Source organism: Vipera ursinii (genome assembly GCF_947247035.1).
Source record: "Vipera ursinii genome assembly, chromosome: 2".
Taxonomy (NCBI): domain Eukaryota; kingdom Metazoa; phylum Chordata; class Lepidosauria; order Squamata; family Viperidae; genus Vipera; species Vipera ursinii.
The window spans coordinates 114,616,400-114,632,209 of NC_139513.1; the positions used below are offsets into that span (position 1 = coordinate 114,616,400).

Sequence of the window (15,810 nt, forward strand, 5' to 3'; positions counted from 1 at the left end):
TTTTGCATCAGTCTTCACACAAAAAGAAACTATAGCCCAACATACCAAAAAACCCACTGCAAAAGACATACTAGAAACAAAAATTAAAATAAGCAAGAAAATGGTAAGAAAACACCTATCCAACTTTGATGAATATAAATCACCGGGACCTGACAGATTACGTCCCAGAGTTCTGAAAGAGCTGACTGATATTATCTCAGAATCATAAATCCTGGAGCACTGGGGAAGTACCTGAGGATTGGAAAAGGGCTGATGTCCCCATCTTCAAGAAAGGGAAAAAACAGACCCAGGAAATTACAGACCAGTCAGCTTAATATCAATACCTGGGAAGATCCTAGAAAAGATAATCAAAAAACAAATGCGAACAACTAGAAGCAAACAAAGTCATAACTAGTAACCAACATGGGTTTGTTAAAAACAGATCATGCCAAATGAAACTTATCTCATTCTGGTAGACCAGTGAAACACAGTGGACGTAGTATACTTAGATTTTAGTAAGGCATTTGACAAGGTAAACCACAATCTACTCCTTGGTAAGTTAGGAAAAGGTGGAATAGACAGCATCACCACTAGATGGATCTGTAGCTGGCTGGAAAACTGTACTCATAGAGTAGTCCTCAATGGCACTACATCTACATGGAGAGAAGTAAGCAGTAGGGTACCACAAGGTTCTGTCTTAGGCCAAGTACTCTTCAATATCTTCATTAATGACTTAGAGGAGGGAATTGAAGGGGAACTCCTCAAATTTCAGATGACCCCAAACTGCCAGGAATAGCCAACACCCCAGAAGACAAACTCAGGATCCAAAAAGATCTTGACAAACTTGAACAATGGGCCCTATCCAACAAAATTTTTTATTTATTTTATTTATTTTAATTCCATTTATATCCCGCCCTTCTCCGAAGACTCAGGGCGGTTTACAAGCTTAGCAGTAGCCTTCATTCTATGTATATGCCTGCTTGTTAGGGCTTCCACACACACACACCCAAGCGGCATTATTACAAAGCAAAGTCTTAAGTTTAGGCAGGAAAAACCAAAGGTACAAATACAGATTGGGCGAGACCTGGCTTAAAAACAGTAAATGTAAGAGGGACCTTGGAGTCCTAGTGGATGATCATTGACTATGATCTAGCAGTGTGCAGCAGCAACCAAAAAAGCTAATATAATCCTGGGTTGCATAAACAGAGGCATAGAATCAAGATCACATGAAGTATTATTACCACTTTATAAAACCCTAGTAAGACCACACCCAGAATACTGCAGCCAATTTTGGTCACCATATCACAAAAAAGATGTTGAGAGTTTGTTAAAAAATCAGAGAAGAGCAACTAAGGTGATCAAAGGCCTGGAGACTAAAACATATACAATGAACAGCTACAGGACTTGGGTTTGGCAAGTCTAAAGGAAAGAAAAAATAGGGGAGACATGATAGCAGTGTTCCAGTATCTGAGGGACTGCCACAACGCAGAGGGGGCCAGGTTGTTCACCAAAGCATCAGAGGGAAGGATGAGAAACAATGGTTGGAAACTGATCAAAGAGAGAAGCAACCTGGAAATAAGGAGGAACTTCCTGATAATGAGGACAATCAATCAGTGGAACAGCTTACCACGGGAAGATTTACCTTACCTAGAGATTTTAAAGAAGAGACACCAGACATTCACCTGTCTGAGACAGTATAGGTTCTCCTGCTTGAGCAGGGGGCTAGACTAGAAGACCTCCAAGGTCCCTTCCAGCTCTGTTCTATTCTAAATTCTAAATAAATAGCATATTCTGCCCACTATTTTTAGCTACCTAACATATATGTTGGTTTTATGATTTATTTTCATTGTGATACCACTAATCTTAATGTCTTTTCTATAAGCCAAATTTGTTTACATAGCATTGTCTCATGACAGCTTGGTAATAGAGTAGGTTTAAAAATGAACAATATCTTGAGAACGTTTTGAGGATCATATGATTGTTTTACATTATCACATGACTATTTGTTGTTACCTGTGAAGTCGTGTCTGACCCATCGCGACCCTATGGACAATGTTCCTCCAGGCCTTCCTGTCCTCTACCATCTTCTGAAGTCCATTTAAGCTCACGCCTACTGCTTCAGTGACTCCATCCAGTCACCTCATTCTCTGTCGTTCCCTTCTTCTCTTGCCCTCAATCTTTCCCAGCATTAGGCTCTTCTCCAGTGAGTCCTTCCTTCTCATTAGGTGGCCAAAGTATTTGAGTTTTAGCTTCAGGATCTGTCCTTCTAAAGAGCAGTCAGGGTTGATCTCCTCTAGGACTGACCGGTTTGATCGCCTTGCAGTCCAAGGGACTCACAGGAGTCTTCTCCAGCACCATAGTTCAAAGGCCTCAATTCTTTGGTGCTCAGCCTTTTTTATGGTCCAACTTTCACTGCCATACATTGCAACTGGGAAGACCATAGCCTTGACTATACGCACTATTGTTGACAGGGTGATGTCTCTGCTTTTTAGTGTGCTGTCTAGATTTGCCATGGCTTTCCTTCCGAGGAGCAAGCGTCTTTTAATTTCTTGGCTACAGTCCCCATCTGCAGTGATCTTGGAGCCCAGGAAAATAAAATCTGTCACTACCTCCATTTCTTCCCCATCTATTTGCCAGGAATTGAGAGGGCCGGATGCCATGATCTTGCTTTTCTTAATGTTAAGTTTCAACCCAACTTTTGCACTCTCCTTCTTCACCCGCAACAAGAGGCTCTTTAGTTCTTCTTCACTTTCTGCCATTAGAGTGGTATCATCTGCATATCTTAGGTTGTTGATATTTCTTCCGGCAATCTTAATTCCAACTTTTGATTCATCTAGCCCTGCCTTTCTCATGATGTGCTCTGCATATAAGTTAAATAGGCAGGGCGACAGTATACAGCCTTGCCGGACTCCTTTCCCAATTTTGAACCAATCAGTGGTTCCATGTCCAGTTCTCACTGTTGCTTCTTGGCCCACATATAGGCTTCTCAAGAGACAAATAATCTGATTAAAAACATTGATGTAGTAATTTTCTTAATTTTCCTAATCTACTCTTCTTCCTTCATTTCAAATTCCCTGCTCAGCATACAAATAACACCAAATTCTTTTTGCATACCTGGCACATTCTTCCATATTGTGGCTAACATGAGATAAGGTTGGATCTGATTCAGCTCTTTCTTGTCTTATGCTCACAGTTAGAGTGGTAATAGAAAGATGAAATGAACTTAGCTGATTTCCCTATCCCCAAACTAAATTTTGGTGGAGTTCATCTTTCTAGATTCAGTTACAATTAATCTTCTGCTATATGAATCATCTTGTTTGGAACACAAGACTGCAATTTCCATATTTCCGTATAACCAATATCTTTAAATGAAGTTTATAGACATTGGGTTATATAATTTGCTTCCTTTGTACAAAAAATGTATTTCTGCCCTTAATTATATAAGATGTACAAAGAACTATTGAGGGTTTAACAAATGACATGCCTTTTCAAATATAAGCTAATGAAGTAGGTTGTGTTTTTTTTAACTACAATAGTCATTTTTAGCATTGAATCTTCATGTGATTGGAAACCAAAAAAGGCAGTTGTTGAAATAACATAATGATTAGAAAACAATTAATTAAACGAATTGTCTGCTTCAAAATGAAAATGCTTTTTTGTTAAAAATCAAACGGAAATCAAATGTTTTTCCAAATATTTCCAGTAGTTTGAATTTTTCTCATCGCCTTTACTACAGGTTAGCTATAGAAAATATTTCTGAAGATCCAGTACATAAATATATTCATAGGTTCTAATATGTTATATTAGACTTACATTGCTATAAGTGTTTGAAGATAATAGTTTATTGTATCAACTTCTTTTGATTTGAACAAAGTATGGTCTATTGCAGGGAACCCCAGAGGATCTGCTCTTCTTTTATGAACATCTTCGAAAAGGTGGTGAAGTGTTTCGAGTTGACCAGTGTCTCCTCCTCTATCGTTACCATGCACAGGCAGCCACTACTGCAGTTTTAGAGTAAGTCATGATTTGTATCAAATGCCTTAGAGTATTAAGTAGGGTTTATAGGTTTATCTCCTAACAGTAGAGGCATTTCTTTGGATTATTTGCTTGTAAAGTTACAATAATTTTTTAAACTTGTAAGTTGCCTGACACTCAACACCTGTTACGTCAAATTATTTTTAGAATTATTTGTTTTAGAATTATTTTTATAGATGGCATTTGGATCCTAAAAAGCTGTCTTGTATGTATTCTAATTTACAGCCCAAATGTTGGAGATGTGGTAGTTTGGATGCTACCTATTTTCATATTTGGTGGACTTGTAGAAATATAAAAGCTTTTTGGACTAAAATTTGGTGGAACATTCAAAAGATTTTTAAGAGAAAGATAAAGTTTACTCCACAATTATTTTTATTGGGTGTTATTACAGACTGTGACACTAAAGAAATTAATTTGATGCTGAATTTGATAACAGCTGCGAGGTTACTGGTAGGGCAATATTGGAAGAAGGATTGTCTGCCTACTGTAGAGGAATGGACGCTTAAAGTGTCAAACTTAGCAGAAATGGCTAAGATTTCTGCTTACTTGAAAGATCATTCACAAGAGAGATACATTTCGGTTTGGAGAAGATGGATAGATTATATTCAGAAAAAATATGGGACTAAAAAGTTCCATTTAGCTTATGAGTAAATTTTAGATTGTTATTGTTATAATTTAAATTTTTTCTAGAAGTTGGGTATTTTAGAGTGTTGGCAATTATGTTAAAGGCGGGTTAAAGTGTATTATGTATTTGGTTTTTTATATAGTTGATTAATGTTAGTTAGATTATGATTATTATATATTTGTAACCCTGTAATCAGCTTTGGGAAGTGGGGGAGGGGGGGTTAGGGGGGGTTTGGGAAGGGGATAATATTGTAACTTTTTATAAAACTTTTCAATAAAAAATTATTTTTAGGTCTATGTTAGATGAATTTTTACAACACATTATCTTATAACTTCATATCTTATATGAATGCAGCTATGATTCGGTCCTATGAACATGTTTCAACTGATTACTTTCTGGCTTTAATCATTTTAGTTGTCTATTTTATAAGTATTGGAACCACCCAGCAGGCAGAGAGGAGGAATCAAGCAGTGAGTTAGCCTTGAATTGTTGACCTCACGTAATCTCCATGAAACGGTATTTATCAGTTGACAAGGAAAGACAAGCAGTCCTGGGAGATTCCTACTGAATCCTTGTAGAGTTTATGGAGATTCCAAAACTAAAGTTCCAAATTTTAGCCAAAATGGAGACATATTTTAAATGCTTCTGTCATTTGCTGAGAGTTTGAAGAAAAAGGTTTTCCCTTCACTCACCTACATTTTTAGCCTGTGTTAAGTATAGACTCATTAAACGTGAGCCATTGTACATAGATGCTTCTGTACACAGAAACTATTGCATCTATTGCATAGTAAACATCTGTAAAAGTGTATATAAGCTGTTTAGTTTCAAAGGTGATGAGCCACACATTTGATATGTAATTTTGCACATTAGAAATATGAATTTTGGCCCAACACCTGTTGTCCAGTATCAGTGATATTTTTTGGTGGTTCTTTGTATCCATATGTTATTTACTGAGATAACTTTGTAAAATGTAACAAACAATGAAAGTATTTACTAGAAATAGTTTGATCACCACAAGAAAGATACATAGAGAGGAAAGCAAAAATATGGCTTCCTATTACAACTTAAATGGCATCATATTGTTCAGTACGTCATATTTTATTTATTTATTTATTTAATTTAATTTCTATACCGCCCTTCTCCCGAAGGACTCAGGGCGGTATACAGGGCAATACAATAAAAATACACTATACAAAAGTTAAAAATATTAAATACTACAGCCCAAATCAATAAGTTAATACAATAATATTAAAATACCCCAAACCCATCAGACCAGGCCGGCTTGTTCAAATAGATATGTTTTTAGGTCACGTCGGAAGGAGCGAAGGTCGGGAGCCATCCGGAGCTCAACCGGTAGACGGTTCCAAAGGTCTGGCACGCCCACAGAGAACGTCCTCCCCCTGGGGGCCACCAGTCGACACTCTTTGACCGATGGCACCCTAAGGAGGCCCTCTCTGTTGGAGCGCACTGGACGAAGGGAATTTGATGCCGGCAGCAGGTGCTCCCGTAAGTAACCCGGACCCATGCCATTTAGGGCTTTATAGGTCATAACCAGCACCTTGAATCTTACCCGGAGGGCAACCGGAAGCCAATGCAGCTCGCGGAGTAGAGGTGTTACATGGGAGTATCGGGAAACCCCCACCACCACTCGTGCGGCTGCGAGTGGTGCCTCCGAGTGGTCTTCAAGGGGAGCCCCATGTAAAGAGCATTGCAGTAGTGCAGGCGAGAGGTCACGAGTGCATGAGTGACCGTACACAGGGCATCCCGGTCCAGATAGGGCCGCAACTGGCGCACCAGGCGAACCTGGGCGAAGGCCCCCCCTAGTCACAGCTCCTATATGATCTTCCAAAGAGAGCTGTGAGTCTAGGAGGACACCCAAGTTGCGAACCCTATCTACGGGGGTAATATCTCACCCCCCATAGTTAACGATAGAATAGACTGAATTTCCCGAGACGCCGGCACACACAGCCACTCAGTCTTGTCAGGGTTGAGTCGAAGCCTGTTCCTCCCCATCCAGACCCGAACTGCCTCCAGGCAACGGGCCATCACATCGAGGGCATCACTGGGGTGGTTTGGGGTAGAAATAAAAAGCTGGGTATCATCAGCATATTGATGATACCCAACCCCAAAACCACGAATGATCTCACCCAGCGGTTTCATGTAGATGTTGAACAGGAGAGGCGAGAGGACCGACCCCTGAGGAACTCTGCAAATGAGAGGCCTCGAGGCCGACCTCTGCCGTCCTGCCAACACCGACTGCGAATGTCCCAAGAGGTAGGAGGAGAACCACCGTAAGACGGTGCCTCCCATTCCCAATCCCCGAAGACGCCGCAATAAGATACCATGGTCGATGGTATCAAAAGCCGCTGAGAGGTCTAATAGGACTAGGACAGAGGAGCAACCCCTGTCCCGAGCCTGCCAGAGATCATTCAGCAGTGCGACCAATGCCGTCTCCGTGCTGTACCCGGGCCTGAAGCCCGATTGGTACGGGTTTAGATAATCAGCTTCCTCCAGGAACAAAGGAAGCTGCTGCGCCACCACACTCTCAACAACCTTCACAAGAAAGCGAAGGTTGGAGACCGGACGATAGTTGTTTAAAACAGCTGGGTCCAGGGCAGGCTTCTTGAGGAGGGGTCTCACCACCGCCTCCTTCAAGGCGGCGGGAAAACTATCCTCGCTCAAAGAAGCAGTTATCACTGCCTGAAGCCAGCCTCGTGTCCCCTCCCAAGCCAAATAAACCAGCCAGGAGGGGCACGGGTCCAATAAACACGTGGTGGAGCTCAGCCTCCCCATAATCCTGTCCACCTTTTCCAGAGTCACAGGATCGAACTCCTCCCAGATGACATCGACAAGACCACCCATGTTCTCACCGTCAGACTCTGCCCAGTCGGAGTCCAAACCGGTCCGGATCCGAGCAATTTTGTCCGACAGATGCTGGCTAAACTCCTCGGCACGACCCTGCAAGGGTTCTTCCCTCACCTCCTGATTCAGGAGGGAGCGAGTCACCCTAAACAGGGCGGCCGGGCGATTATCTGCGGACGCGATGAGGGTAGAGAAGTAATTACACCTCGCCGCCCTCATCGCTGCGAGATAAGACCTAATAAAGGTTCTTAGTCGCAACCGGTCGGATTCGGATCGGCTGGACCTCCAACAGCTCTCTAGGCCCCGTTTCTGACGCTTCATCTCCCGGAGCTCCGTAGAGAACCACGGAGCTCGTTGGGATCTGCACCGGGTCAGGGGCCGCAAGGGTACAACTTGGTCAAGTGCCTCAGTGGCCACCCTTTCCCAGGCTTCCACTAGGGCCTCTGCCGAGTTGTGAGCAACGGAGGCAGGTGGGGACCCCAGCGCTGCCTGGAACCTGTCAGGATCCATTAAGCGCCTGGGGTGGTACCATCTGGTTGGCTCCGTACCCCCACGGCGGGGGGTGGCAAAACGGAAGACCAGCCGCAGGAGGTAATGATCGGTCCATGACAGGGGCATAATAAATGGAGAGCCCCCACCAAGATCATCAAACCACCGGCCAGATAGAAAAATCAAATCAAGCGTGTGACCCCCCCCATGAGTCGGGCCCTGAATTACTTGCGTCAGGTCCATGGCCGTCATGGAAGCCATGAACTCCCGAGCTAACTCAGATGATCCCCCCAGGGATGGTAGATTGAAGTCACCCAAAACTATGAGTTTGGGGAACTCAATCACCAACCCAGAGAGGACATCGAGTAGCTCAGGCAGGGCTGCCACTCCGCGACTATGCAAAAAGTACACCAGCAGCAAGCCCAACTGCGCCCCCGGACCAAATCTCAAAAAGAGAGACTCACACCCGACTATCTGAGGAACGGTGGTCTCCCGCGGACATAAGGTCTCCCTGATAGCTACCGCCACACCCCCGCCCCTACCTTGAGCCCGGGGCCGGTGTAGCACCCGGTGGGCAGAGATCAACCAAAGGGACCCCACCCTCTGGGCCCAACCAAGTCTCCGTGATGCAAGCCAGGTCCGCACGCTCCTCCTCAACCAAATCACGGATGAGAGGGGCCTTATTAACTACGGACCTGGCGTTAAAATACACAAGCCTGAGCTCAGGTGGCTGCTCATCCCCGTTCCCGGGACCACGGGACAAAACCAGAGGGTCGGAGCGCATCACCGCTTGAAGACAGCGGGGACACACTCCCGAATGTTGATACGGCCCTCTGTTCGAACACCTGCTGCCATTCCCTAACGTCGTGGGAATAGGTAGTCCCACACCCCGCTCCGGGGCCCCGGAGGCAACCAGCCCAAGCCCTATCCGACTGTGCTCTATTCCAGGCCTGGCCTGAACAACGGATGGTGGACACCCCCCAAAATCCAACCAAGACCGCAAACCCTCTCCCCTCCCTAACCTAATAAAATATTTCGATAAAAAACAAACCAGGAGCCTCTTCTTAAATTTATACAAGAGGTTCCTGTCCCTACCCAACCATCTCTCAGGGTCCCAACAATTAGGCCCGTCATCAAGAGGAGAAATAAAGGAACAGGCGGGTAGCACCCAGGAAGGGGGGGCACCCCTGAGAGCGAATAAATCTGTGCTGGAGTATGATTGTTAGAATTTTTGCAACCTTTTCTAATGATATTTCAAACTATTTGGAAGACAATTTTTCCTTCTGTGGGAAAAAATGTTTTATTGGAAATGGATTTGTTATGAATTAGCATGAAGCTGTTAAGTCCATTTTACAAGACAGTATGGCACAGACCCCCTGGATTACAGCATACTTGTAGAATGTGAAAATGGCACAAAGCAATTTCAGATGGGTTCTGTCCACAGACAAATACAAAGCTTCCATTATTTCTTTCTTTCTCCCCCTCTTTCCCTTGTTCCCTCCCATGTTTATCAGCTCTGAAATGGATAACATATTTCAATTTTGGGGAAAAATATTTCCCCAATGTAAGGCAAAAATATTGAATGTTGATTATTCTGTGTTAGTAATACAATTCTTGAAACATTCAAGTCTAATTACATAAGATGACAATTGTACACATTTCAGGGATGGAGCCCTTGACCTAAAAGGAATACTAGCATGGCAAGTATTAAGTATTAAGTCATGCCTTTTATTGAAGTCTTTATTCTATCTGAGAAACTTTTACTTTTCCCTTCTAACTGTGTGTGTGTGGGGGGGGGAATAGTGTATAAAAAAGCCACACTGTGATTCAGATTGTTCCCTCTTCCTAACTTGGTTCCGATAATGAAAAGGGCCAAGACAGGTCTGTGCAGAGACTTTTAGGTTTCTCAGATGTTCAGAACCCCAGTCCCAATTTTATCTACATGTCCTGTTGTTCTTTGATAACAAAAAAAAAGACTGTGAAACCTAAAACAAATGATTATGTGCTCTTTTCACCACTGTGTTGACTGATGCCTGTTTAATGCTGTTGTATTTCCATTGAAAGGACGCGGTGGCTCAGTGGGTTAGGACGCTGAGCTTGTCGATCAGAAGGTCGGCAGTTTGGCGGGTCGAATCCCGAGTGCCATGTAACAGAGTGAGCGCCTGTTACTCATCCCAGCTTCTGCCAACCTAGCAGTTTGAAAGCACGTAAAAATACAAGTAGAAAAATAGGGACCACCACGGTGGTAAGGTAACAGCGCTCTGTGCGCTTTTGGCGTCTAGTCATGCTGGCCATGACCACGGAGACATCCTCGGACAAGCGCTGGCTCTTTGGCTTTGAAACGGAGATGAGCACCGGCCCCTAGAGTTGGAAACGACTAGCACGCATGTGTGGGGGAACCTTTACCTTTACCTTATTTCCATTGAGTATTTCCACTGAGTCACTGATTTCAGGATAAAATTATTCTTTGTACTGATCAGTGGCCTATTTATTGTATTTATTTGCTAGGTTTGTATCCTACCTTTTCTCAGGAGATAGTAGTAACATATAGAGTAGCATTCTCTTCCCCTCATAACAAGCCTGTGAGGGAAACACTCATACTAATCTACTAGATCAGGAAGGTTTAATTCTAGAGGTTTAATTATATAGACGGTTACGCCCATGAATCTCAGATGCCTAATTGAGCCAAGGTTCATATATCTAGCTTTCAGATATCTAAAAAACCCCCCCAAAAACAGAAAAGGTATCTCCACAGAATTGGAAGGACTGACTGGTCTACAATGATGTACATTACAAACACAGGGTAAGAAGTCAGAAAGCTGAGCTGCTGTTTTGAGCAAAAAAAACAACAACAACATCTGGTAGAGACTGTAGATCATGGCATTAGTTCTTTCTTGTGGTTGACTGGTTATTTTTAATACCTCACTGATAATTTTTGTCCCACCATTGGGAGATAGAATTTGAGGGTATCACCTAAACTTTCTCTTGTCTGACCTGAACAAATTTCAAAAATGCATTAACATTCACAGTCTTCATTCTCTTATAAGTCAGGATTCATAATAATTGAAGGGTGGAAGCTGGAATCATTACTAGGTTTGCCTAGTAATAGTTCAATTGAAAAAGGCTGGTCAAAAAGGCTGGACAGAATCACTGGCTGTTTGCTCTGATAAAGTTTCTCTCTGTTTTAGAATTAGTGGTTTGCTTGAAAGCAAGGAGGGCATTTCCCTTTTTGACCATTTTAGCCCCAAAATGTTTAAAGTAATTCACTCCCAATAGATTTATTTAGAATGCTTGCATAAAATATGGAAAGAAGAGATTATTTGTTGTATTTTAAGAGAAATGACAATTTACTAAATTGTTTATACTTGTGATGGAGAATTCAGTTCTTTATATTCTTTACCATATTATTTTTTTCTTTCTTTCAAATTTCCTTTCTATTGTTTTCTTGTCTGCACTTTTTTTCCTTTTCTTTTTTTAAGTTTGTATTAGTTTTACTATTTTTAATTTTAACTTTTAATAATGCTTTTTTAAAAAAAGAACAGTGTGGAGCTTTACTGCACTTGACTCAGTTATTTGAATTATATCCATTTATATCTATAGGCAAGCAGTTTTCCCTAGAAATCCTTACAGATGCCTGAAGGCAACCTTGTACAGGAATTTTCAGATTTCATAACAGGTGTGGTGCTGAAGTGCTCTGCTTTTGTCTTTGAAGGCAGATTCACATAGCTAATGTTCAGCTAATTTCTTTTATTGATAGTACTCATTTGAAATCATTTACCTCCAACAGTGACATCTGTGCAAGTACCCTAAATAAAGGTAAAACAGATTTGGCTAAAACTGATTTGGAATTTGAAAGAGAAACATATTACTTGAAATCAATTATTTGGAATATATGATTTAAGATTGAAATTTAGGTATTGTAGTCCTCTGAAATCATATTTAAACAATCTGTCTTTTAGTACATGCATCGTCAGAAATTAATCTTGATGACAATTACTAAAGAATATAGATTGTTTGAAGAAAGGTGTACCATCTAATATTTTTAGCAAAGATAGCAATCAGCCTAAGTTATCAGTGTTCTAATCATACTTTGTCAGAGCCAACATGCCACACATTTAAATTTATCTAATTTATCAATCTAGTAGTATTTATCTGAGTTTGCAATTCCCATTGCAAGAGGAAAAGAAATTAATGACTTATTGGCTAGTTTGGGAGTTACGTTTTATACATTTGCAACATTTAAATGTAGGAATAAATTATTGTTTTTGCCCCTCTGGGAATTCCCATGATTAATTTGTCCTACAGAATAGATTAATGAAAGGCAAAAAGGATATGTGAAGAAGGAAAAAGCCTCTCTTTTGTAATCTCCTGTGCTAGAGGCTTAAGGATATCCTGTTAAACTGCATTTGTGATGACAGAATCTAACGCATTCATCATCTTCCTAGTGCAGGGGTAGGCAACCTTGGCATGGCTGGCTCAGGAATTTTGGCAGTTGAAGTCCATGAGTCATAAAAGAGCCAAGGTTGCCTACCTGTGTCCTAGTGTTATTCCCACAGGTACAGGGCCCGCTTTTCAGATCGTTGAATGCCATCTTGCACGATCAAATGCAGCATCCGGGTCATGCCTGTATTTTGACAGAGATAGCTTTAGATCCATTGGTTGCGACAAAAAACAGACCGACCGGCTTGTCACCTGGACCTGATGTTGGTTTGGTCTGTGTTCAGCTCAGCACCGCCCTGATGGGCAGCCAGTATCCAGCAGCAACACTAGGAGGGGCAGACCTTACCGCCTACAATAGAATCTAACTAAAGTAGTATGGATATAATTAATGGAAACAACGCAATCATAAATTTTGCTGCCTGCTTACAAATATTTTAATATTGTCACGTAGTAATATTGAAAATATATTTTAGCCTACCCAATAACATATTTGGACTTTGAGGGTCACCAAGCACAGTAAATAGACTGGCATTTTATTGTTTTCAGATAAATCTAGTTTTTGTAAAATTTATAGTCCATCTTTATTATTTTTCATAAATACTCCTGCTTCTATTTTCCACAAAAGAACAGCCTTGTGAGATGGGTTAAGCAGACAAAGGGTGACTGACCCAAAGTCACAAGTTGACTTTCATGTCCAAGATGGGACTAGAACTCAGTGTCCTGTTTTCTGGCCTGGTGTTTTAACCACTAGACAAACTGACTCTCCATTATTACCATTATAATGTATATTACATTATATTTTATCTGTATAATTGTCTATATATATATATATATATATATATATATATATATATATATATATATATATATATATATATATATATATATATATATATACACATATACACATATACACATATACACATATACATATATACATATATACATACATACATACATACATACATACATACATATATATATATATATATATATATATATATATATATATATATACCGTATATAATATTATCATTACAATAATAATTGTAGGGCCTTTACTGAACCTTCTTTTCCTTTCCTACAGCTGTGGTTATTTTATTAGTAAGTTGTTACATGCTGAGGAATTAAAGCCATGAATTAAAAATAAATGTATAATTGTGTTTTCCACATTGTATATCAATGCTGGTATTTATTGGAGGAGAAATTTAAATTTGAAACGTTTGAAACATGTTATAGGTTTTCTAAATAGTCTAAACAACATAATTAAGAAAACTTTGATTCTGGAATATATTTATTAAAATATAACCATCTTTTTCTAGGTTTTTAATTGGAGTGCTTGTACCTTAAAATTAGGTTGGTGCCAAGGTAGAGTTTGGATTATCAATGGAGAGTTTTTATTTGATTAGTAATCACAAGAGAAGATTTAATTCCCTTTCTTTGCATTCCATTCCCAACTGCTTTTGAGTATTTTGTTAGTAAGATGATTTGATGGGGCATATGCCCTTATTTTTCCAGTACCATTTATAAAGTGGGATGGGGGATCATATTCATATTTTTAATTTTGATGTGATTTCACTACAAAAAAGTCAGTATAATAAACCAACAAATATAATAAAAGTGTGTTCTGATCTGACTGGTTAGAAAACAATACAAGAATTTCAGGGGCTTGCGAAGAAATTTTATCCTTTTAGTACAATGTAAAGTTATTTTTCATCAGGATTATGAGCTGTGGAACCCCAGTTTGGCACTCCCAACTGGTCCTCATAACACACTGATGTTGCTTCTAGCTAAGAAATTCGTGTGAAAATTGAAATTAACCAGTGAGAATCTTCTCTGGAGGTGGTTTATGTAACTTTTTAAGAACTGCTTTTAGTTTCATATTATTTCGAACAGATCCTTAATTGCTGCTTGCAAGTTGCTGCAGTTCCTTGCACCTGTGTTGGCTCTGGGAGTCTGGGAAAATGGCATTCCCTTATCCCCCAAGGCAGGAATCCCAGCTACTGGCCTGGGAACAGCTCTCAGTGTACAAGACAACCTAGGTGAACCGGAAACCCTAAGGGGAAAGCCCCAGATCATTTGACGCTCCTTAAGCTACATATTTTACCAATATTAGTAACATTAAGATGCAGTCATTACAGGTTTTCACAGAACTCACATCTGTAATTATCATGTAATTAGCCTGAAGGCTCAGTCACACACTTCTCTGCATGAACCGAAGATCCACCCACTGTTTGTCCTTATGACACAACCTGAAGCTACAAAAATATTCCCAAGATAAAGAAAGCTTCATGGTGCAGACTTTCTGGCTTAACCCTTGCAGAAAAGAGCATGTGAGACCCAGAATGTAAATTTAGATACATATTTTCTTCCTTACCTCAGCTCATTTAGGCTTCAGTACAGGAACCAAATTCCTTAAGGGCCAAACTACTCTCTATGGGAACATTGAGTTTACAATCTAATCAGAACGTAGGCTATATTTTCATGATAACAAGCTATCCCTGGCAGCTCTCATGCTGATTAGGACTGTGGCACAGGGAGAAGACCTTTTTCATTAGTCTGTGCTGCTTTCTCCAGCTGCTTTTTGCCTGCAGTAGTAGTGCTTGGTGCAGATTGTTCCTTAAAAGTACTATTCAGATATTCACTTGAACAGATAATAATGAGAACTAAATAGAGGTGAATTACTAAGAAATAATTTTTAATAAGCTTGGCTAGCCAATAGTATAATAATTAGACTTTTGTCTCTGGAGAGGAGACTACTACACAAATTTTATTGTAGGTGAACAGTCAAACAATTTGATTACTTGGTCTTGTCCCAATTCCCATTTTCCCACATCAAGAAGTTTGGCAAAAGCCACAATCTTTTGTTAAGGCAGAACTAAATTTTAAACAACGAGGAAATTTCTGTTAAGAATCAAAGAATCTTGACAAGAGTAAGTAAGCTAGCTTAGGCATGTCTTTGTTGCTCTTATGGTGATAGAAATACTGTCTTTTCCATTTCTTACAGATACTTCCAGTAGAGACCCTATTTCATAATCCTGGACAAGCTTCAGTTGTATAATGTAGGGACGTAAGAGTTCTGTTTTATCCTTCCAGCGTTTTGATTCTATCTGTGAGCAGCCAGATACGATACCTTTCAAAAGATTTCAAACAATCATCAGAAAAATGTTCTTTTACTATTTATCCCATTTTTGGGGGGCATCTAGAGATAGTTCAGGAAACAAGGGAGCTACTCTTCTTTCTCCTTTCTATATTTCTCTTCAAGTTAATTCCCTTCTTCCAAGTATTCTGTTTTTATCGTACTTTAAATGTTACTAGGAATTTCTTGAATTTCTAAAACAACTTACAGTCCAAGACCCAATTCTGTATATCTTTTTTTC

The 15,810-nt window shown here is 40.4% G+C and overlaps 1 protein-coding gene across 2 annotated transcripts in view; it reads left to right on the forward strand.

The window, feature by feature from the left end:
* Window positions 1–15,810, forward strand: part of B3GNTL1 (UDP-GlcNAc:betaGal beta-1,3-N-acetylglucosaminyltransferase like 1) — a 169,165-nt gene that overhangs the window by 112,698 nt on the left and 40,657 nt on the right. For both annotated transcript variants that reach the window (XR_014491416.1, XM_083354415.1), the window contains exon 8: window positions 3,869–3,993. Coding sequence is in view for 1 of the 2 variants with exons in the window: in XM_083354415.1 (XP_083210541.1) it covers window positions 3,869–3,993 (125 nt within the window). In the remaining variant the exon portion in view is untranslated. The remainder of the gene's footprint in view (window positions 1–3,868; window positions 3,994–15,810) is intronic.